Source organism: Hyla sarda, chromosome 5 (genome assembly GCF_029499605.1).
Source record: "Hyla sarda isolate aHylSar1 chromosome 5, aHylSar1.hap1, whole genome shotgun sequence".
NCBI lineage: Eukaryota > Metazoa > Chordata > Amphibia > Anura > Hylidae > Hyla > Hyla sarda.
The window spans coordinates 183785410-183807563 of record NC_079193.1 but is presented as its reverse complement, the minus strand read 5'-3'; the positions used below and the strand labels follow the sequence as shown (position 1 = coordinate 183807563).

Genomic DNA, 22154 nt, shown 5'->3' with positions numbered 1-22154 from the left:
TGTAAAGAGGGGAATTAAAATTTTTTATTAAAGGACTTTTCATTGCTTTCTTTAAAATGATCATTGTTCTCTGTGATCTACTTCTCCGGTCAGCTTATAGGCAGACCAGAGAAGACCCCATGATGACGGTAGGAGGTAGGTAAGGAGACATATGTCCATCTTAGCTGATCTGATCCCTGTTGTCGTGCCGCTGGCAGGGTTAATGGCGGACATCAGCGCAATTATTGATGTCCGCCATTATCAGCTCCTGCACTCGCTTCATAGCCGCGGTAGGACACAGGATGTGTGCAACTGGTGTGCTTAGTCCCAGGCGCACAGGGCGTACTTTTACGCCCTGCGTCCTCTAGGGGTTGAAATGTATATGTGATTTTTTTTTCTTTCCCATAAGCAGCTAACAGGATTCAGTTTAAAACTTAAACTAATCTTTATGATTTAACTATTAGGCTGTGTTCACATGCCCCTAAAAAGTACTGGAAGGATTAAGATGTTTTAATAGAAGTAATTTACAAATCTGTTTAACTTTCTAGCACCAGTTGGTTAAAAAAAAAAGTTTTCCATGGGAGTACCCCTTTAAAAGGGCTTGAGAATGCCTCTGACACTTGGCACCAGAGAATAAAAACACAATTTTCTATGTTATGAAAGTACAGACAAATTTATATTGAAAGGCTCCATATGTATCCATGCTCTAACATCTCATGTCAGCAGTTTAGAATGTGAATTGGAGTTGACAGATTCCCTTTAAGCCCTTTATTGATTAATACAGTATAGAGAGGTTTCTGGAAGTGATGAGTCTTATTAAAAGGAGTTATATAGTATCCAAAAACTTATCCCCTATCCTGCAGATAAATGTCTGATCTCAGAGGGACCCCCCCCCCCTGCGATCTCTAATACGGCTCTCCGGTCTCCTCATAAATGGAGGTGTGTCGACCACAGCACAAAGCAATGGCCAACAGGCCCCCTCCATGCACCTCAATGGGAGGGATGGAGACACAGCATTTAGTTTCCATGTCTCTCCCATAGAGAAGTCCATGGGGGAGATTTATCAAAACCTGTGCAGAGGAAAACTTGCCCAGTTGCCCATAGCAACCAATCGGATCACTTCTTTAATTTTTATGAAGGCATGTGAAAAATGAAAGAAGCAATCTGATTGGTTGCTATGGGCAACTGGGCAAGTTTTCCTCTGCACAGGTTTTGATAAATCTCCCCCCCCATGTCTCTCCCATTGAAGGCCTTACATACGGCAATTTCTGTAAAAGTATCTAACATTTCTGTTTATTTTAGTGGATAGACCAGTGTAGCAGATTACACTATTCTGACAATCAGAAATCAACCAAACCTAACTACATTTAGCTGATAACAAAAGACCAATTGAAATTTAAGGAGACATTAACGTATAAGTTTTGGTGTTAAAATGACAGAACATAAAGAATAGAGAAAATTTTCCACTATTAACAAAAAGGCATCATTGATGGTTTTGTGTCAAAATAATTTTCCAAGTACAATTCATTTTCAAAAATGTATTTGTTATTCATTTTATTCATTTATATAGCGCTGACCTATTTCACAGCGCTATACAAAGTTTATAATATTGATCCCTTTTGGGACTGACAGTATGATATATGTATGTTTTTAGAGTGTCAGAGAAAACCGCAGTAATCAGAGATAACCCATGCAGACACAGAGAAAAACAAACAAAATACAGATCCTGCCCTGATTGGATATGACACCAGGGGTGCAAGGCAACAGTGGACATGTCCAGTAGCCACATGTCCATCGTAAAGCATTTAGTACTTATTTTGCTAAATATCCAATGCAAAGTCAGTATTGTCCCCTTGTTGCTACTGGACAAGTGCTCCAGTAGTTGTTTATTAAGCCGATCGAGTCTGGTTTTCTATGGCAACGCTGGCTCCCCCTGTGCAGAGAGTCCCGTCCTTTCTGCACAGGAAGAACATGCCAGTGTGAAATCCGCTGTGTCTTTTTGCTACTGACTTCCTTGTATTCAATCTGGAGCTGATGTCTGTCATGAAAACCTGTAAGACTCACAAGGCAAATGAGGGCCAGGTCCAGACAGAGCTCAGCTCACCACGTTATAGAGTCTACTAAACCGCTGTTTCTTCAGTATCCGCAATTTGCACAGTTTAAAAACAAGCCCCTTTATTACGTTTTTATCTTCCATGGTCAACGCAAAATACCAGTCCAGATCTTGAATGTTCTATTGAGGACGTTGAAGCAGCACCTCATGAAAGCACCAGAAGTAAGACATCAGGGTAAAGCCCTACTGCAACTTCATACCACAAATTACTGTAATCGCAGTAAAATGCGCAATTTTTACCACGATTTCAGTCATTCGCAGCAAAAATGCATGCAGTAATTAGTAGCGGTACCGGCGCCTAAGGCTGGGATTGAGTTGCAGATGAAGAGTGGCCGAGGTGCAGCAATCCAAGCATCTGCAAACTACAATGAAGAGAAAGTCAGTGCAGTATGCAACTTGACTTCAGCTGCAAGTATTTGAATTGTTAATAGCTGTGCAGTTTTGCAGTAAAACAGCGGTTTACCACATCGCCACTGACAATTAAACTGTTTGGAGCTTAAGTCAAACTAAAAAACTGCAGTAACTTCTATGTCAGTGTGGTTTACATCTGCATTTAGTCGGTCAGGTGAGACCCCAGGCCATTCATTATTCAGCCTTCATTTCCTGAAAGCCAACAGAGTAGCTAATTGTATTAATTTGTCCTGCAATCGAAAATAGAAAATAAACATAAGGTATCAAATATACCTTAAAGAAAAATCACTGAAGATATGTCACTGGGTAAAATACATGTATTTCAGTACATAGTCAATACCCAGACTATATTATCAGTGCAAAAAAACTTGTTTCTTGCAGAAACCATATATTTCAGCACCTTTTGTGCTGCATAATACAAGGCAAACTTAAGATCATAAATTCATAGACAAAATTAACTTACTTTTTTCTGGTCAGCATGAAACCTGGGTTGAGAATAAAAAATATCCACTATGAATGGAATACAAATAACATAAAAAAATGAGAAGTGCACAACACTTGAATAGTCCCTACCATTAAACAAAACATTCGAAAAGTCAGAGATATATGTCAAAAGTTTTGATCAGTAGGGGGCTAAGTTTTTAGACCCCTACCAATCATCAGAATGAGTGGGGAGAAGAGCATGATTGTGCACTTCACTTCTTACTGTGATCTCCTTCCAGTTGCAACAGACAGGCTCTATTATAAATCTGTGTAGCGAAACCGGATGGAGATCACAGTGAGCCAGGGAGTAAAGCGAACAGCTTCAGGTCTGAACACTCTATTCGATCAAAACATTTGATGTCTCTGTGACATGTCAAAAATGATAGAGACTTTAAGCTGCACCTTGATTTAACCCCTTGGGGACGGAGCCCATTATGACCCTAAGGACGGGAGCATTTTTTTGCAAATCTGACCACTGTCACTTTAAGCATTAATAACTCTGGGATGCTTTTACTTATAAATTTCATTCCGAGAAGGTTTTTTCGTGACATATTCTACTTGACGGTAGTGGTAAATTTTCGTCGATACTTGCATCATTTCTTCATGAAAAATAAAAAAATGTGATAAAAAATTTAAAAATTTAGCATTTTTCTAACTTTGAAGCTCTCTGCTTGTAAGGAAAATAGACAGACATTCCAAATAAATGATATATTGAGTCACATATACAATATGTCTACTTTATATTTGCATCATAAAGTTGACATGGTTTTACTTTTGGAAGACATCAGAGGGCTGCAAAGTTCAGCAGCAATTTTCCAATTTTCCACAAAATTTTCAAAATCGGAATTTTTCAGGGACCAGTTCAGTTTTCAAGTGGATTTGAAGGGCCTTCATATTAGAAATAACCCATAAATGACCCAATTATAAAAACTGCACCCCTCAAAGTATCCAAAATGACATTCAGAATGTTTGGTAACCCTTTAGGTGTTTCACAGGAATAGCAGCAAAGTAAAGGAGAAAATTCTAAATCTTCATTTTTTACACTCGCATGTTCTTGCAGACTCAGTTTTTGAATTTTTACAAGTGGTAATAGGAGAAAAAGTCCCCCAAAATGTGTAACCCAATTTCTCTCGAGTAAGGAAATACCTCATATGTGTATGTCAAGTGTTCGGCCGACGCAGTAGAGGGCTCAGAAGGGAAGGAGCGACAATGGGATTTTGGAAAGGGAATTTTGCTGAAATGGTTTTTGGGGGGCATGTCACATTTAGAAAGCCCCTATGGTGCCAGAACAGCAGAAAACCCCACATGGCATACCATTTTGGAAACTACACCCCTCAAGGCATGTAACAAGGGGTCCAGTTAGCCTTAACACCACACAGGTGTTTGACGTCTTTTCGTTAAATTCGGATGTGTAAATGAAAAAAAAAGATTTTTTCACTAAAGTGCAGTTTTTCCCCCAAATATACAATTTTTACAAAGGGTAGCGGGAGAAAATGCTCCCCAAAATTTGTAAACCCCTCTCTTCTGAGTATGGAAATACTCCATGGTCGGACGTAAAATGCTCTGCGGGCGAACTACAATGCTCAGAAGAAAAGGAGCGCCATTGAGCTTTTGGAAAGAGAATTCGTTTGGAATGGTAGTCAGGGGCCATGTGCGTTTACACAGCCCCCCGTGGTGCCAGAACAGTGGACCCCCCCCAAATGTGACCCCATTTTGGAAACTACACCCCTCACAGAATTTAATAAAGGGTGCAGCGAGTATTTACACCCCACTGGCATTTGACAGATCTTTGGAACAGTGGGCTGTGCAAATGAAAAATTAAATTTTTCATTTTCACGGACCACTGTTCCAAAAATCTGTCAGACATCTGTGGGGCATAAATGCTCACTGCACCCCTTAATACATTACGTGAGGGGTGTAGTTTCCAAAATGGGGTCACATGTGGGGGGGGGGTCCATTGTTCTGGCACTTTGGGGCTTTGTAAACACACATGGCCTTCAATTCCGGACAAATTTTCTCTTCAAAATCCGAATGGCGCTCCTTCTCCTCTGAGCATTGTAGTGCCCCAGCAGAGCACTTTAAATCCACATATGGGGTATGTTCTTACTCAGAAGAAATGGGGTTACAAATTTTGGGGGGCTTTTTTTTCCTATTTTCCCTTGTGAACATGAAAAATTTAGGGTAACACCAGCCTTTTAGCATTTTCCCATCCAATTTTAATGAAAATTCGTCAAACAACTGTGGGGTGTTAAGGCTCACTATACCCCTTGTCACGTTCTGTGATGGGTGTAGTTTCCAAAATGGGGTCACATGTGGGTATTTATTTTTTTGTGTTTATGTCAGAACTGCTGTAAAATCAGCCACCCCTGTGCAAATCACCAATTTAGGCCTCAAATGTACATGGTGCTCTCAATCCTGAGCCTTGTTGAGCGTCCGCAGAGCATTTTACACCCACATATGGGGTATTTCCATACTCAAGAGAAATTGCGTTACAAATTTTGGGGGTCTTTTTTTTCCTTTTACTGCTTGTGAAAATAAAAAGTATGGGGCAACACCAGCATGTTAGTGTAAATTTTTTTATTTTTTTTACACTAACAGGCTGGTGTAACCCCCAACTTTTCCTTTTCATAAGGGGGTAAAAGGAGAAAAAGCCCCCCAAAATTTGTAGTGCAATTTCTCTTGAGTACGGAAATACCCCATATGTGGCCCTAAACTGTTTCCTTGAAATACGACAGGGCACCAAAATGACAGAGCGCCATGTGAATTTGAGGACTAAATTAGGGATTGCATAGGGGTGGACATTGGGAATCACTGGCGTAGAATACCCCTAACAGGGTGCCTCCAGCTGTTGCTAAACTCCCAGCATGCCTGGACAGTCAGTGGCCACCCAGAAATGCTGGGAGTTGTTGTTTTGCAACAGCTGGAGGCTCCCTTTTGGAAACACTGAAGTACAATATGTTTTTAATTTTTATTGGGGGGGGGGGGCGTATATGTAGTGTTTTACCCTTTATTTTGTGTTAGTGTAGTGTAGTGTTCTTAGGGTACATTCGCACGGGCGGGTTACGGCGAGTTTCCCGCTAGGAGTTTGCGCTGCGGCGAAAAATTTGCCACAGCCCAAACTTGAAGCAGGAAACTTACTGTAAACCTGCCTGTGTGAATGTACCCTGTACATTCACATGGGGGGGCAAACCTACAGCTGTTTCAAAACTACAACTCCCAGCATGTACTGACAGCATGTACTGAAAGCATGCTGGGAGTTGTACTTTTGCAACAGCTGGAGGCACACTGGTTGGAAAACCTTCAGTTTGGTTGGAAAATGCTGAGTTAGGTAACAGAACCTTACTGAAGGTTTTCCAACCAGTGTGCCTCCAGCTGTTGCAAAAGTACAACTCCCAGCATGTACTGATCACCGAAGGGCAAGCTGGGAGATGTAGTTATGCAACAGCTGGAGGTACTTAACTACAACTCCCAGCATGCTGAGACAGCTGTTTGGGCATGCTGGGATTTGCAGTTTTGCAATATCTGGAGGGCTACAGTTTATAGACCACTGCTCCACAACTGTGATCCTCCAGATGTTGCAAAATTACAAATCCCAGCATGCTCAGACAGCAAACAGCTGTTTGGGCATGCTAGGAGTTGTAGTTTTGCAAGATCTGAAGGGTTACAGTTTATAGAGACCACTGTATAATGGTCTCAGAATGTAGCCCTCCAGATGTTGCTAGGCAACTTACCGGCTTCCGTAGGATCCAGGGAGCCGTCCTCTTCTGCCGCACGACATCGCCGCCCGCCGATCTCTGTCGCCCGCAGCCTCCACATCGGTAAGTGGATCTTCGGTGCCGGTCCCTGACGGTTTCCCCGTCCTGTCCCGCCTATTGTGGGTGGGCAGGACGGGGAAAACGAAAGTTAACCCCCCCATCTGCTATTGGTGGTCGTGTCTAGACCACCAATAGCAGGGATAGGAGGGGTGCCACCTCACTCCTATCCCTCCAGGGGGATTGTGGGTGTCTTAGACAACCACGATCCCCCTTATATTCCGGGTCACCATAGACCCATAATCGGCGCAAATCGCCAACATGGGGGGGGGGGTCTAATGACCCCCCTGGGCATTTGCAAAGGGTGCCTGCTGATTGATATCAGCAGTCACCCCGGTCCGGTCCCCGGGACCGAAATTCCCACGGGCGTATGGATACGCCCTTAAGTACCAGGACGCAAGGGCGTATGCATACGCCCTTCGTCCCCAACAGGTTAATACCTTAAAGGGAAACCTGCCACATTAAAAATATAGTGAAAACTACAGACATCATATTGTACAGCAGGAAAATATTTAGTAGAACTTGACATTTATTCATGTAAATCTCTGCTCACTCTAGTAGTGTAGGGGGTGCAACTCAGCGATAGACCGGGTGGGACCACCCACTTTACTACTTAGTACAGAATGTGAAGGACTTAGCAATGATGTTATAAAAATTATTTCCCCTAAAATCATAAAACAAATCTGTTCAGCATCTCCAGGTCTGTAAATTGTTATTGTTTACAAAAAAAGATTACATTTTTCTATTGGCGCTCAAAGTCTCTTCTATTCTTCATTTCTGATTGCTTTTGGGTCCATATATTACAGAGCAAACGCTGGATTGTAGTAGTGTTGGATTTCTTTTCTATCAACATTTGTAACATGTTGCCTGAAGATTGGACTGCCTTTTGTACATGACAGGTTTCTTTTACTTTACAGATTATTTTGAAAAATGTATTGCCAACCCATTCTAATTTACTAAATAAATCACTTGAGCATCATCCCATATTATACAGAAACAATTCAATAACACTTACTCTGATTTTTCTGATTTTCCAGCCATCCAGTATTCTGCCAAAAAAATATATATATTTCAAAATGGCAGGTCTATGGACTATTTTTACATGCAAATATGCTTGGGCAGGACTTACATAAAAATAATTGTATTTTTAGCCCTGCCTGCATACATAACATAGTCCCTAGACAACTCCTTTAAGTGAACATTGTGAAGTATTGTGAGTTGACACAATAAGACCTTTGTAAATAAAGTAAATGAAATTAATTATATACTACTATTAACTACTAATTATATATATTAGGGTGTTTCATCTTGTAAGGCAAAAAAAAAAAAATGTATAATATTATTAAAACTAGACACTAAAATGAATAGGTAGTATGATAGGCAAAAGATGTGTTCTATTAATCAACTTTATACAATGCAATCCCTTCTTTTGTTCGCTTGGTGATGACTTATGTGACGCTTGACTACCCTCAACAAGAATTGGACAACAAGGCGACTTAAGCAAATTTCAGGAATTCAACGGCACTGCACAGGACTTCAGACATGGGAGCCAGCAGTAACAAATAAAATCCTTTACTAGGTACCCATGCAACGCGTTTCACTGCGCATGTGCAGCTTCTTCAGGCATCTTAACAAGAATTGTTTTTGTTGTTCGTCCCTGACTGATTCGTTAAACTCAGAGCAATTCCTCTTTCTGCGGTATCATTGACCACCTTAAAGGGGTACTCTGGCCCACCTGTTTGAGCTGCACGCCGCGGTGCCCGCTCACAAACAGCTGGGAGGCGACCACGGGGCCGGAGTATCGTCACAACTCCACCCTCATGTGACGTCACCCCCGCCCCCGCTATGCAAGTCTATGGGAGGGGGCGTGAGACCCGGTGCGATCAATCCCTAAGCCCCTGAACTACTACCTCAACATGGAACAGACTGTTCGATGATGGGGGTAGTAGTACAAGAACTAATGTAGCCTCCCCATCTGCCCCAGACTACCGCAGCCGGGGGAACTACAACTCCCATCATAGAAACAAGTATGTTCCATGATGGCAGTAGTAGTCCCTCAGCAGTGCAGGAGTCTGCTGATGTCACCTTGGATATTATAAACCAGGTGCAAACGGATGACATAAAGGCTCATCCGTTTGCCATAGACTTTAATATCCATTTATATTCCATAATTTTTGACAGTTTTCCCAGTCAAAAAACAAAACAAAAACGGTACAGGAAGCAAACGGGTAACAAAAGATTGTAAAAAATTGGATTATTTTACAGCTGTTTGCAACCTATTTGAAAAATTATTAAACGGACTGATAATGGGCATTTATTAATGGGGCAGAAGGCCGTGTGAATGAGTCCTTATCTCCTCAGGTTCTGCGACGTGAGGTCCTCTCCAGTGGTGCTGTAGTGGGCAAAAAAAACAGTTACATCTATTACAGTGAATGATCATCCTAACTAACCTTGTTCTTTTTTCATATCTGCTGCCGAGACATATTCCATCTAACAAAAAAAAAAATATATATATATGAGTTTTGTATGCATCAATCCCATTATTTAAAAAAAATAAGACTCATAGGTTGCAAAACCATGCTATCAGTATGCTCATGCCTGGGCCTTAGAGTTCCATGTCATGTCTACATTCCAGGATGAATATTTAAGAATAAAATACAGTCTTATACAGTCTTACTGTAATACTCTGAGTTCCTTCTGCACGTTCTATCTCTTTCGCATAACTTTTAAGTAGCTTGGCAAGGTGGTTCTTGTGAGGAGCAGATTTTTTTAAACTTTGAAGCACTGAAAAGTAATGTTTTTCCTGCAATTAAAAATTGGGAAACTTTATGTAACCAGTTTATAATAAATAATGACAAACATAGTATTCAGAATGAGGAGTATACTTAGCCATATTGAATTGTATGATGACCATGACTGTAGGTACGGTATTGTTGTCTTATGAAGACTCTCTTGCCTATACTCGGAATGACCAAAGGATTTATACAAGTATATCCTTTGTGTGAACAGCAATGAATCAGATGGGACAAACTAGCTTAGGCTGGGTTCACACTACGTTTTGTCCCATACGGGAGCGCATACGGCAGGGGGGAGCTAAAAGCTCGCGCTCCCGTATGTCACCGTATGCGCTCCCGTATGTCATTCATTTCAATGAGCCGACCGGAGTGAAACGTTCGGTCCGGTCGGCTCATTTTTGCGCCGTATGCGCTTTTACAACCGAACCTAAAACTGTGGTCAACCACGGTTTTAGGTCCGGTTGTAAAAGCGCATACGGCGCAAAAATGAGCCGACCGGACCGAACGTTTCACTCCGGTCGGCTCATTGAAATGAATGACATACGGGAGCGCATACGGTCACATACGGGAGCGCAAGCTTTTAGCTCCCCCTGCCGTATGCGCTCCAGTATGGGACAAAACGTAGTGTGAACCCAGCCTTACTCCAACTTCAAATTAGAATTCTAACTCTTGTATACAGTATGAACAATTACTTTACTGCCTCACACATCTTAGACCGAGTAAATTAACTATATACAAGCATTAGATTTAGGGAATAGTTAATGTACTAATATTGGCAATTGACATTGACATTTATAAACAATATTAACCCAGACAATTTTGGCCTTGAGGACACAGGAATTATACATTTTTGAGTTTTTGATTTTTCCTGTGCGCCTTTTAACTCTTATTATTCTATCCATGAAACCATACAAGGGCTTTGTAAAGACACCACTCCTTTTACCATAAAATGTACAATCAAAATTATTATTATTTATGGTAGGAAATAAAAAAAAAAAAACTGCAATTTTGCTAATTTGGGGGGTTGTGTTTTTACACAGTGCACTTTACTGTAAAACTGACATATCTTTATTCTGTGGGTCAATACAATGAAAAAAAGATACCATAGGTACATGCTTTTCTATTATTGTACTACTATCTCCGGTAATCTTCTCCGTTAGCTTCAGCTCCAGGCCCAGCTTGGAGCATGGGCGGAGCTTAGTAACATCACCGCTGCTGCTCTCTGCTGGGTCCCGCTGCTAGAGAACTAAGCTCCGCCCGTGCCCCAAGTCGGGCCCAGAGCTGAAGCTAACGGCAAAGATAACTGGAGATCCATTGCATGGAACAGGACAAGGTAAGTACCGTTGTCATCAGTGTCCCCTGCACTACCTGTCGGTACCGAAAGGTTAGTGCAGGTGACACTGGTGACAGATTTCCTTTAACTAAAACATAAACAAAAGAAGTATGTCCTGTGTCCTCAAGGGTTATAAGTTATCATTTTTGTACTATTTTGTGTTCTATTACTTCCTATATGTTTTCTATGTCATGTAGCCTATTTAGTCCACAAGTGCATTGTGCAGTGGCGGATCCAGGGGTGGGAGGGGGGTGCACAACTGGGAAATTGCCCGACTACGACTATATCAAGTGCTGAGATTTTCCTTGCGGACATTCCCCTGTGCAAATATAGCCTAATAGTGCCCCTCCCAAGATTGGACCCTGGATCCGCCATTGATTGCTAGCAGGGGTAAACTGTAAAAAAGCAGCCATGCCATTTCCCTTTTGTGTGAAGCTACACCCCCTCTGCAGCATGCCACACCCACTTGGTGAGCACAGCGTAAACTGACCAAGAGAAATCACAGAACTTTTGCACAAAGTGGGTGCTTGTGAAAATAATTATATGACTTTTGGGCAGTTTATGCCAGGCAGAGGCATAATAAATTCCCTTCAAGGTCTTACCCATTCGGTATTCATTATCTCTCCTTTTTACACTTACCAATGTCTTCCACTTCCTATTAATTGCTGCCTTGTTTCTTACTCCTAATTTCCTACTACATACTTTTTGTCTGCATTTAAATATTTAATTTGCAAGATACAGCTAATGCTGGCCATTGACTAGGTGATTGCCGCTACTACTGGCAATGTCTGGCATTAGCCGTGGGTCTTGGTTCCTGATAGCAACCGGGACCCACTGTGTATTAAGTGCATTCAGCTCCTGAGCTCGATTCATACTGCGGGAGCAGACACAGGACGTAAATGTACACCCTGTGTCCATAAAAAGAAACTGGCTGCAGGATCACCTGGATATACAAGTAGATAGGAACAGGTTCACCCGCACTAATGCTTATAGGCTGAAAATGGGTGCAGCCGTTTAGGAGTTTTTCATCTTGTTGCTAATATAGTCATTTATTTTTCCACTGCAATGGAGACAAGCTGCTGCTGAATGTGCAGCACTTCATCACATTCGCTCAGGCCGATAATTCTTCCCCTTTCTGCCAACAACTTCACAGACATGCTGAGGAACACGGGATGAATATTTAGGGAGGGGAAAAAAATTATCAGCAGAAGGGGACAGTGTTATCACCAGAGCAAGCAGGATAAAGCTTTGCACATACAGAAGCAGCCATTTTCAGTGCAGTTAAGAAGTAAGTACAACATTAGCAACAAAATAAATATCTCCAGGATGGCTGCAACAATTTTTAGTGGGTAAGAAGTGTTAAAACAGAGTCACCCTAGTCATCTACCTGTATATTCAGGTTTGTGCGGGAGACCCTGCTGTCAGTTTCCCTGTAATAAATATTTCTAGGCTCAGATATATTTATTTGTTTTACTGTTCTTATGTTTTCGTTTAAATCTCTCTGTGTGCAGAACAGAAAGAAGCCAAACAGGAATACATAAATAAATAAAAATTTATAAATAGAACATGTCTTTGGATCTGTAAATTAAATGTAGACATGAAAAGTAGGGTATTTTTCATTAAAGGGGTACTACCGTGGAAAATTTTTTTTTTTTTAATCAACTGGTGCCAGAAAGTTAAACAGATTTGTAAATCACTTCTATTAAAAAATCTTAATCCTTCCAGTACTTTTTAGGGGCTGTATACTAAAGAGAAATCCAAAAAGAAATACATTTCCTGTGATGCCCTGACCACAGTGTTCTCTGCTGACCTCTGCTGTCCATTTTAGGAACTGTCCAGAGAAGCATATGTTTGCTACGGGGATTTTCTCCAGTTCCTAAAATGGACAGCAGAGGTCAGCAGAGAGCATTGTGGTCAGGACATCACAGGAAATGCATTTCTTTTTGGATTTCTCTTTAGTTTACAGCCCCTAAAAAGTACTGGAAGGATTAAGATTTTTTAATAGAAGTGATTTACAAATCTGTTTAACTTTCTGGCACCAGTTGATTTAAAAAAAAAAGTTTTCCACGGTAGTACCCCTTTAAAGAGGTTATCCCTATAAAATCAATAGTCTTTCCTCATGATAGGCCATCAATATTAGATTGGCAGATGTCCGACTCTTGGCACCCCCACGGTTAGCATCAGTGAATGTAGCAAAACTGCAGTGCTTTGCAGCACAACTACTGTGGGTATGCCAGCAATTTTACTAGTCTGAATAACCCTTGAAATTTTTTTTTTTATTATTGTAATACATGAATTGCGGGGAAAGAATTTTTGCTCTTGGACCAACAAAACCGTTAAGTAAAACGTGTACACTTAGAAAAAAAAAACATGACAAAACCAAACCTGTATTTTTTTGGTGCAGCCAATTATCCCACCTGCTTTTTAAATCTGAGATCCACAAGACAAAAGGATATATAAAAAAAAATATGAAAACTTTCTTCTAACTAGTGACTTTGGTAAAAAAAAAAAAAAAACAATATGAAGGGTCAAACAGTGATTTTCAAGAAGACAATTCAGCTTCCTCTTGCATAATATAATCCTAAATAAAGAATAAATTGCATTTGGGCAACATCAACTTGGGCATGAAGCAAAGTAATTAAATTACAAAAATAAAGAACCTCACCATATAGACTTTAATGTGATTTACACCAACAAGGTGTTCCTTCATTGTTGCCATTTCCCCCTTAACACCGCACAAGTTACACTTTACAACGCTTTTATCTGATTCCAACATTTTAACATCCACTACATACTGCAGGCCTGAAATAAGAAAAACAAAAAAAATTATTAAATAAACCAACAAAATGTTAATTTTATGATTCAAATGTTTTGTAAACCTAACTAAGAAACAAAACTATAAAAAAAAACAATCCCACCATTCTGCACTTTGTGCCCCATATTGAAAAAAAGGTAAAACAGAATTTTAAAAATGTTGCACAGTTTTCTATTCCCAACTAAGCGTCATGTCTGGAAGAAACCAAGCACTGCTTATCACCTGCCCAACACCATCCCTACAGTGAAGCATGGTGGTGACAGCATCAGGCTGTATGGATATTTTTCAGTGGCTGATACAGGATGGCTGAATTGAGCAGAGTACAGAGAAATTCTTCAATAAAACCTGATCCAGAGTGCATTTATCATTGGCTTGACACCTCTTCAATGTTCTAAATGTCCCCGCAAATTTTTCGCAATTGCATTTTTTGCTCAATTATTTTGCACAATTTTTGGTAGAACACCTTTTTCAAAGTTGTCTACTGTTTAGTGAACTGTACACCACTTTTTTCAGGGGAGCTGTATTTATTAATTGCGCAAATTAAATTTAGAAGGGTTGTTTAGCGCAAAGCCTACTTTTTTTGTGCAAACCTACACCACCTAATAGGACACGTACAATAGTGTGAGATGCCAGAGCACAAAGCTTAAACCAATCTCTGCAGCTCACTGGTTTCTATAATTAAAATTTATCGAGTCCTGTGCTCTTTTTTGGTAAATTTTGAGCAACAATGCAAACAATACACCAAGCAAACAGAGGTAAAATCTTTACTACCTTACCCCAACATTGATAAATGTCCCCCAATAAGCTTAAGCACACAGCCATAACAACACAGGAGTGGCTTAAAGACACACTAAAAAGGTCTGAAAATGGCTGGCCACGGACAGCCCTGTGTGTTCACTGAGGTTTGGAGGGGGGGCCACACGTCACAGTTAGGTTGGTGCGTGGCCCCGCCTCAAACCTCACTGAACACTCAGGGATGTCGCCAGATAGCCCTGTATGTCAGCTACCAGAAGAGTATGCAGTATTTCCCACTGTGCAGCAGGACATACACTGCATATACATTGTGTGTGACCCTACACTTAAGGTGTTGCAAGATTTCAGTTTTTCTAACACAAAAACCTGTAATGTACTTTTTGTCATGATGTTAAAATAATCAATTCAACTTTAATTATACAACTATTAAACAATAAATGTATATACCAATAAGCGATTCCTCCCGCTTGGGATCTTCAACAAAGTCAACCAATGACATGGTCTCTGAAAAACAAACAAAGTCTAATTTTTTATTATTTTAAATGCTTGCTGCTGCAGCCCAATACTTAAAATCTGATGTGTCACTTTATGAGAGAACAACTTCTGAATGCTTTTTTCTTCCAAGTAATTTTGAAAACATATGTGCTATTGCCATCTTTTTTTAAAGGTCTTTTATTCTATTTATCAGGTCTTAAAAGTTTAGCTGACTTGCAAACTTTAAAAAAATATTTAACAATTTTTTTCTAAGGAACCAATTTAGTTTTCAAGTGGCTTTAAGAAAATATTACAAACCCCAATAAGTTCCCCCCATTTAATAGATTCACCCCCTCAAAACAAAAAATATATAGGAACGCTGCTTAGGTGTTTGACAAGAGAATAATAGCTAATAGAAATGGGAAATTTAAATATCTTTTAAGTTACCTTTAATTTTAACCCAATAACAAAACAGGTAAAAATAAAAACTGGTGCCAGAAAGTTAAATAGATTTGTAAACTACTTTTGCTTAACAATTTTAAGCCTTCCAAAACGTATCAGCTGCTGTATGCTCTAGAGGAAGTTGTGTAGTTCTTTCTAGTCTGACCATGGTGCTCTCTACTGACACCTCTGTCCAGAGCAGGAGAGGTTTGCTATGAGTATTTGCTTCTACTCTGGATAGTTCTAGACACGGTCAGAGGTGTCAGCAGAGAGCACTGTGGCCAGACTGAAAAGAACTTCACAACTTTCTCTGGAGCATACAGCAGTAGTCTTCTTGTACAGTCTGCCCAGGCTGCACGCAAAAGAAGATCAGCTATCTTGCATGCCAGAGAAGGCCAAGAGATCTATGGCCGACATATGCACTTGTCAAAGCCCAGCAATTGCACTTTATGATCAGCATTTATCATGGCATCGATAGGGTAAATGGCAGACATCAACATGATTGCTGATGTTCACAACTAGGGGCGAGTCCCCGATGTTGATAGCAGCCAGAACACACCCGCTATGAAAAGAGTAACTCCTGCGCTCACGTCATTGGCGCGTTAATAGCTTGCTTCAGCATAGTAAACAGATTATGTACTGTCTTGTGCAGAACACAACACAAGACAAATATATTGCATTTATAGTAAAAATAAATAAATAAATAAGAAAGGAGTAATGAAGAATAATTTATAACAGGTTTTGAACAATTGTCAAGGTATGCACACACGCAGAGATTACAGAGTTACTCTTATGATTTCACAATCTACCTTAACACCTTAAGGACTAAGCCCATTTTGGCCTGAAGGACCAGGCCAATTTTCAGTATAATGAAAATGATAACCATTTTTACATACTTTTCTATTATTGTACCGTTTTAAAAAAATCTCAAAACTTTTTTTTTTTTTTTTTACAAGATCAGCATGTTTAAAGGGGTACTCCACTAGAAAAAAAATATTTTTTTAAACCCACTGGTGCCAGAAAGTTAACCCCTTGGGGACGGAGCCCATTATGACCCTAAGGACGGAAGCATTTTTTGCAAATCTGACCACTGTCACTTTAAGCATTAATAACTTTGGGATGCTTTTACTTATAAATTTGATTCAAAGACTGTTTTTTCGGGACATATTCTACTTTATGGTAGTGGTAAATTTTCGTCGATACTTGCATAATTTCTTGGTGAAAAATTCAAAAATTTGATGAAAAATTTGAAAATTTAGCATTTTTCTAACTTTGAAGCTCTCTGCTTGTAAGGGAAATAGACACTCCAAATAAATTATATATTGAGTCACATATACAATATGTCTAATTTATGTTTGCATCATAAAGTTGACATGTTTTTACTTTTGGAAGACATCAGAGGGCTTCAAAGTTCAGCAGCAATTTTCCAATTTTTCCCAAAATTTTCAAAATCGGAATTTTTCAGGGACCAGTTCAGTTTTGAAGTGGATTTGAAGGGTCTTCATATTAGAAATACCCCACAAATGTCCCCATTATAAAAACTGCACCCCTCAAAGTATCCAAAATGACATTCAGTAAGTGTGTTAACAGGAGGGTGTTTCACAGGAATAGCAGCAAAGTGAAGGAGAAAATTCAAAATCTTCATTTTTTACACTCGCTTGTTCTTGTAGAGCCCTTTTTTGAATTTTTACAAGTGGTAATAGGAGAAAAAGCCCCCCAAAATTTGTAACCCAATTTCTCTCGAGTAAGGAAATACCTCATATGTGTATGTCAAGTGTTCGGCGGGCGTAGTAGAGGGCTCAGAAGGGAAGGAGCGACAATGGGATTTTGGAAAGTGAATTTTGCTGGAATGGTTTTTGGGGGGCATGTCACATTTACAAAGCCCCTATGGTGCCAGAACAGCAGAAAATCCCACATGGCATACCATTTTGGAAACTACACAGGGGTCCAGTTAGCCTTAAAACCCCACAGGTGTTTGATGACTTTTCGTTAAAATCGGATGTGTAAGTGAAAAAAAACATTTTTTTGGGGCAGTTTTCCCCCAAATTTAAAATTTTTACAAAGGGTAATGGGAGAAAATGCCTCCCAAAATGTGTGGACATCAAGTGCTCTGCGGTCGAACTACAATGCTCAGAAGAGAAGGAGCGCCATTGAGCTTTTGGAAAGAGAATTAGTTTGGAATGGTAGTCATGGGCCATGTGCGTTTACAAAGCCCCCCGTGGTGCCAGAACAGTGGACCCCCCCACATGTGACCCCATTTTGGAAACTACACCCCTCACAGAATTTAATAAGGGGTGCAGTGAGTATTTACACCCCACTGGTGTTTGACAGATCTTTGGAACAGTGGGCTGTGCAAATGAAAAATTACATTTTTCATTTTCACGGACCACTGTTCCAAAAATCTATCAGACACCTGTGGGGCGTAAATGCTCACTGCACCCCTTAATACATTACGTGAGGGGTGTAGTTTCCAAAATGGGGTCACATGTGGGGGGGGTCCATTGTTCTGGCACTATGGGGGCTTTGTAAACATACGTGGCCTTCAATTCCGGAGAAATTTTCTCTTCAAAATCCCAATGGCGCTCCTTCTCTTCTGAGCATTGTAGTTTGCCCGCAGAGCACTTTACATCCACATATGGGGTATTTTCTTACTCAGAAGAAATGGGGTTACAAATTTTGGGGGGCTTTTTTCCCTTTTTTCATTTTCCCATCCAATTTTAATGAAAATTCGTCAAACACCTGTGGGGTGTTAAGGCTCACTATACCCCTTGTCACGTTCCGTGTGGGGTGTAGTTTCTAAAATGGGGTCCCATGTGGGTATTTATTTTTTTGCGTTTATGTCAGAACCGCTGTAAAATCAGCCACCCCTGTGCAAATCACCAATTTAGGCCTCAAATGTACATGGTGCGCTCTCAATCCTGAGCCTTGTTGTGCGTCCGCAGAGCATTTTACGCCCACATATGGGGTATTTCCGTACTCAGGAGAAATTGCGTTACAAATTTTGGGGGGCTTTTTTTTCCTTTTACTGCTTGTGAAAATAAAAAGTATGGGGCAAGACCAGCATGTTAGTGTAAATTTTTTTATTTTTTTTACACTAACAGGCTGGTGTAACCCCCAACTTTTCCTTTTCATAAGGGGTAAAAGGATAAAAAGCCCCCCAAAATTTGTAGTGCAATTTCTCCCGAGTACGGAGATACCCCATATGTGGCCCTAAACTGTTTCCTTGAAATACGACAGGGCTCCAAAATGAGAGAGCGCCATGTGCATTTGAGGACTAAATTAGGGATTGCATAGGGGTGGACATAGGGATATTCTACGCCAGTGATTCCCAAACAGGGTGCCTCCAGCTGTTGCTAAACTCCCAGCATGCCTGGACAGTTAGTGGCTGTCCAGAAATGCTGGGAGTTGTTGTTTTGCAACAGCTGGCTGCTCCATTTTGGAAACACTGCCGTACAATACGCTTTTTATTTTTATTGGGGGGGGACAGTGTAAGGGGGCGTATATGTAGTGTTTTACCCTTTATTTTGTGTTAGTGTAGTGTTTTTAGGGTACATTCGCATTGGCGTGTTACGGTGAGTTTCCCGCTAGGAGTTTGCGCTGTGGCAAAAAATTTGCCGCAGCCCAAACTTGAAGCAGGAAACTTACTGTAAACCTGCCCGTGTGAATGTACCCTGTACATTCACATGGGGGGGGGGGGGGGGGGGGGGTAAACCTCCAACTGTTTTAAAACTACAACTCCCAGCATGTACTGACAGACCGTGCATGCTGGGAGTTGTACTTTTGCAACAGCTGGAGGCACACTGGTTGGAAAACCTTCAGTTACCTAACTCCGTATTTTCCAACCAGTGTGCCTCCAGCTGTTGCAAAACTACAACTCCCAGCATGTACTGATCGCCGAAGGGCATGCTGGTAGATGTAGTTATGCAACAGCTGGAGGTACTTAACTACAACTCCCAGCATGCTGAGACAACTGTTTGCTGTTTGGGCATGCTGGGATTTGCAATTTTACAACATCTGGAGGGCTACAGTTTATAGACCACTGCTCCAAACTGTGACCCTCCAGATGTTGCAAAACTACAAATCCCAGCATGCACAGACAGCAAACAGCTGTTTGGGCATGCTAGGAGTTGTAGTTTTGCAAGATCTGGAGGGATACAGTTTAGAGACCACTGTATAATGGTCTCAAACTGTAGCCCTCCAGCTGTTGCAAAACTACATATTCCAGCATGCCCAAACAGCTGTCTAGGCATGCTGGGAGTTGTAGTTTTGCAACATCTGGAGGGCTACAGGTTAGAGACCACTGTATAATGGTCTCAGACTGCAGCCCTCCAGATGTTGCTAGGCAACTTACCGGCTTTCGTCGGATCCAGGGAGCCGTCCTCTTCTGCCGCACGCCGATCACCGTCGCCCGCAGCATCCGGTCCCCACTGGTTTCCCCGTGCTGCCCCGCCTATTGTGGGTGGGCAGGACGGGGAAAACGAAAGTTAACCCCCCCCCCCCCCGATCTGCTATTGGTTGTCGCTTCTGACGATCAATAGCAGACCAATAGCAGGGATAGGAGAGGTGGCACTCCTGCCACCTCACTCCTATCCCTTCAGGGGGATCGTAGGTGTCTTAGACAACCGCAATCCCCCTTACAATCCGGGTCACCAGGTCACCATAGGTCACCCATTCACTTGGGATTTGCGACGATCGCCGACATGGGGGGGGGGGGGGTGTCTAATGACCCCGCTGGGCATTTGCACGGGGTGCCTGCTGATAGACATCAATAGTTGCCACGGTCCGGTCCCCGCCCGGCGGGGACCGAAATTCCCACGGGCGTATGGATACGCCCTTTGTCCTTAAGTACCAGGACGCAAGGGCGTATGCATACGCCCTTCATCCCCAACAGGTTAAACAGATTTGTAAATTGAAGTGTATAACGATTCTTCAGTCCTCAGCATACCACCTATTCCAAAATAGATGTATAATAGGATATCTTTTAAGAAAATTTTGGACTCACTAGACCAATCTTATGTCTGTTTGATTTATTTTATTACGGTTGTGCACTTTAAATAAAATAAAATTAAATAACACTTAATAACCCTAGTTGGCACACACAGGAATTCTCAATAGTAAACCCTAATATTATCGGGTACATCTTAGACTATGGAGGATATATAATTATAATAGCCTTAAAACAATATATGGATAATTTGCTGAGAATTGTTGTGCTCAATAGATGCTGTAGAGTCCTGCAAATGAAAACAATGTAGCTCCACGTGTGCTGTAGATAATGTCTTGCAAATAAGAACAATGTAGCAATCAATGACTAAATATTCACATTCTCAATATGTTGGATAGCTATTTCTGCACCGCGCATCCTATAGAGAAAGTAAATGGAACAATGCTCTGCTGTATTGTAATGATGTATTCAATATGAGTCCTGCAAAGTGAAAGCAAATGGCTGAGTCCCGCTATGTAGCGATGCACTCCTGGCAGGAGTCCATGTTTAATGCCTGCAAATGAAAAGATTTGGTGATTGTTTCCTTCAGCCATTTGTACAACAAACGGATTTTGAAAGACACAACACAGATTATGAGTTTATTAGAACAGTTCCATTGGACACAAGAACATATCCTAGCTATCTTAGATGTGAATTCTTTGTATATTATCATAGATCACAAATTAGGCATCCTAGCAGTCACACGATTTGTGGAAAAAGGCAACATCAAACCATCAAATTTGACAGTTGCCACTTACCGAGGTGGTTGATAAATGTCCCAAAAGGGCAATATAGAAGGTTGAAACGCAACTGTACTCCAGACATTCATTTCCAAGAAGAAGCCAAAAATCTAACTACCCAATTTTTTGAAAAACAATATCCTCCATACATTTTAGAAATATCATTTGATGAAGTTAATCGATTAGATCCTTGAGGGCGCACGCTCACGAGGCAGGGCGCTGGTGATGTGAGCTCCGCGCCGGTCTCGCTTTAACTAGCTTCCTTCAGGGCCTTACAGACTCCTTTTGCTGTGGGTCTTATCCTATCGATACCTGGATAGGTCCCGATCCGCCAGGAAGAGGAATAAGAGTCTTTCCCAGAGTTGATCACAGTCTATTCCGGACTTTTTTAGAGCCTCCCCGAGGCCCAATATGGCGGCGGCCACCTCCCCTCAGCACTTAGACATGGCGTTTGATGAAGAAGACGGTGCGGGCCTGGCTCACATGTCCCCAGCTATTATGTTCCGAAATATCAAACAATTGTTCCACGATGAGCTACAGAAGGCGTTTACTGACTTCACCGCCCAGCTGAACGATTTGGAAAAACGGGTCTCCGATAACGAGAATAAGTTAGATGACTTGACTGAACGGAAAGAAACAGACGCTCACGTAGCCAATCTGGAAGCTATGGAGCAAAAACTTGAAGATTTAGAGAATCGCTCCCGTCGAGCGAATATTCGCATCCCGGGCCTCCCTGAGGATGAGATTAACCTGAAAGCCCCTGTCGATGCCATGTTCCAGGCTCCCCTGCCACTGTATGAACCTGAGCTGCTCCGCATGGACCGCGTCTACCGATCCCTGGACATACCAAGGGATGGGATACTCAAGCTGCATTACCCCGAGGTGAGGGATCATCTCCTATTTGCAGCTCACAACCTGCCTACCCTTCCGGGCATGCCTGCTGAGGTTCGCCTCTACTCCGACCTCTCTCCTTCCACCCTTGTGAGACGGCGTAATTTTTAACCTATCACTCTGGCACTGG

General features: G+C 41.4%; 1 protein-coding gene across 2 annotated transcripts in view; it reads right to left on the bottom strand.

Moving 5' to 3' along the window:
- The window catches only part of LOC130273673 (uncharacterized), a gene marked incomplete in the record, with an annotated part of 157308 nt that overhangs the window by 121658 nt on the left and 13496 nt on the right, over window positions 1-22154 (bottom strand). For both annotated transcript variants that reach the window (XM_056520854.1, XM_056520853.1), the window contains 6 exon segments: window positions 2967-2988; window positions 7814-7847; window positions 9249-9288; window positions 9476-9601; window positions 13592-13728; window positions 14942-14998. In XM_056520854.1, the coding sequence (XP_056376829.1) occupies window positions 2967-2988; window positions 7814-7847; window positions 9249-9288; window positions 9476-9601; window positions 13592-13728; window positions 14942-14998 (416 nt within the window).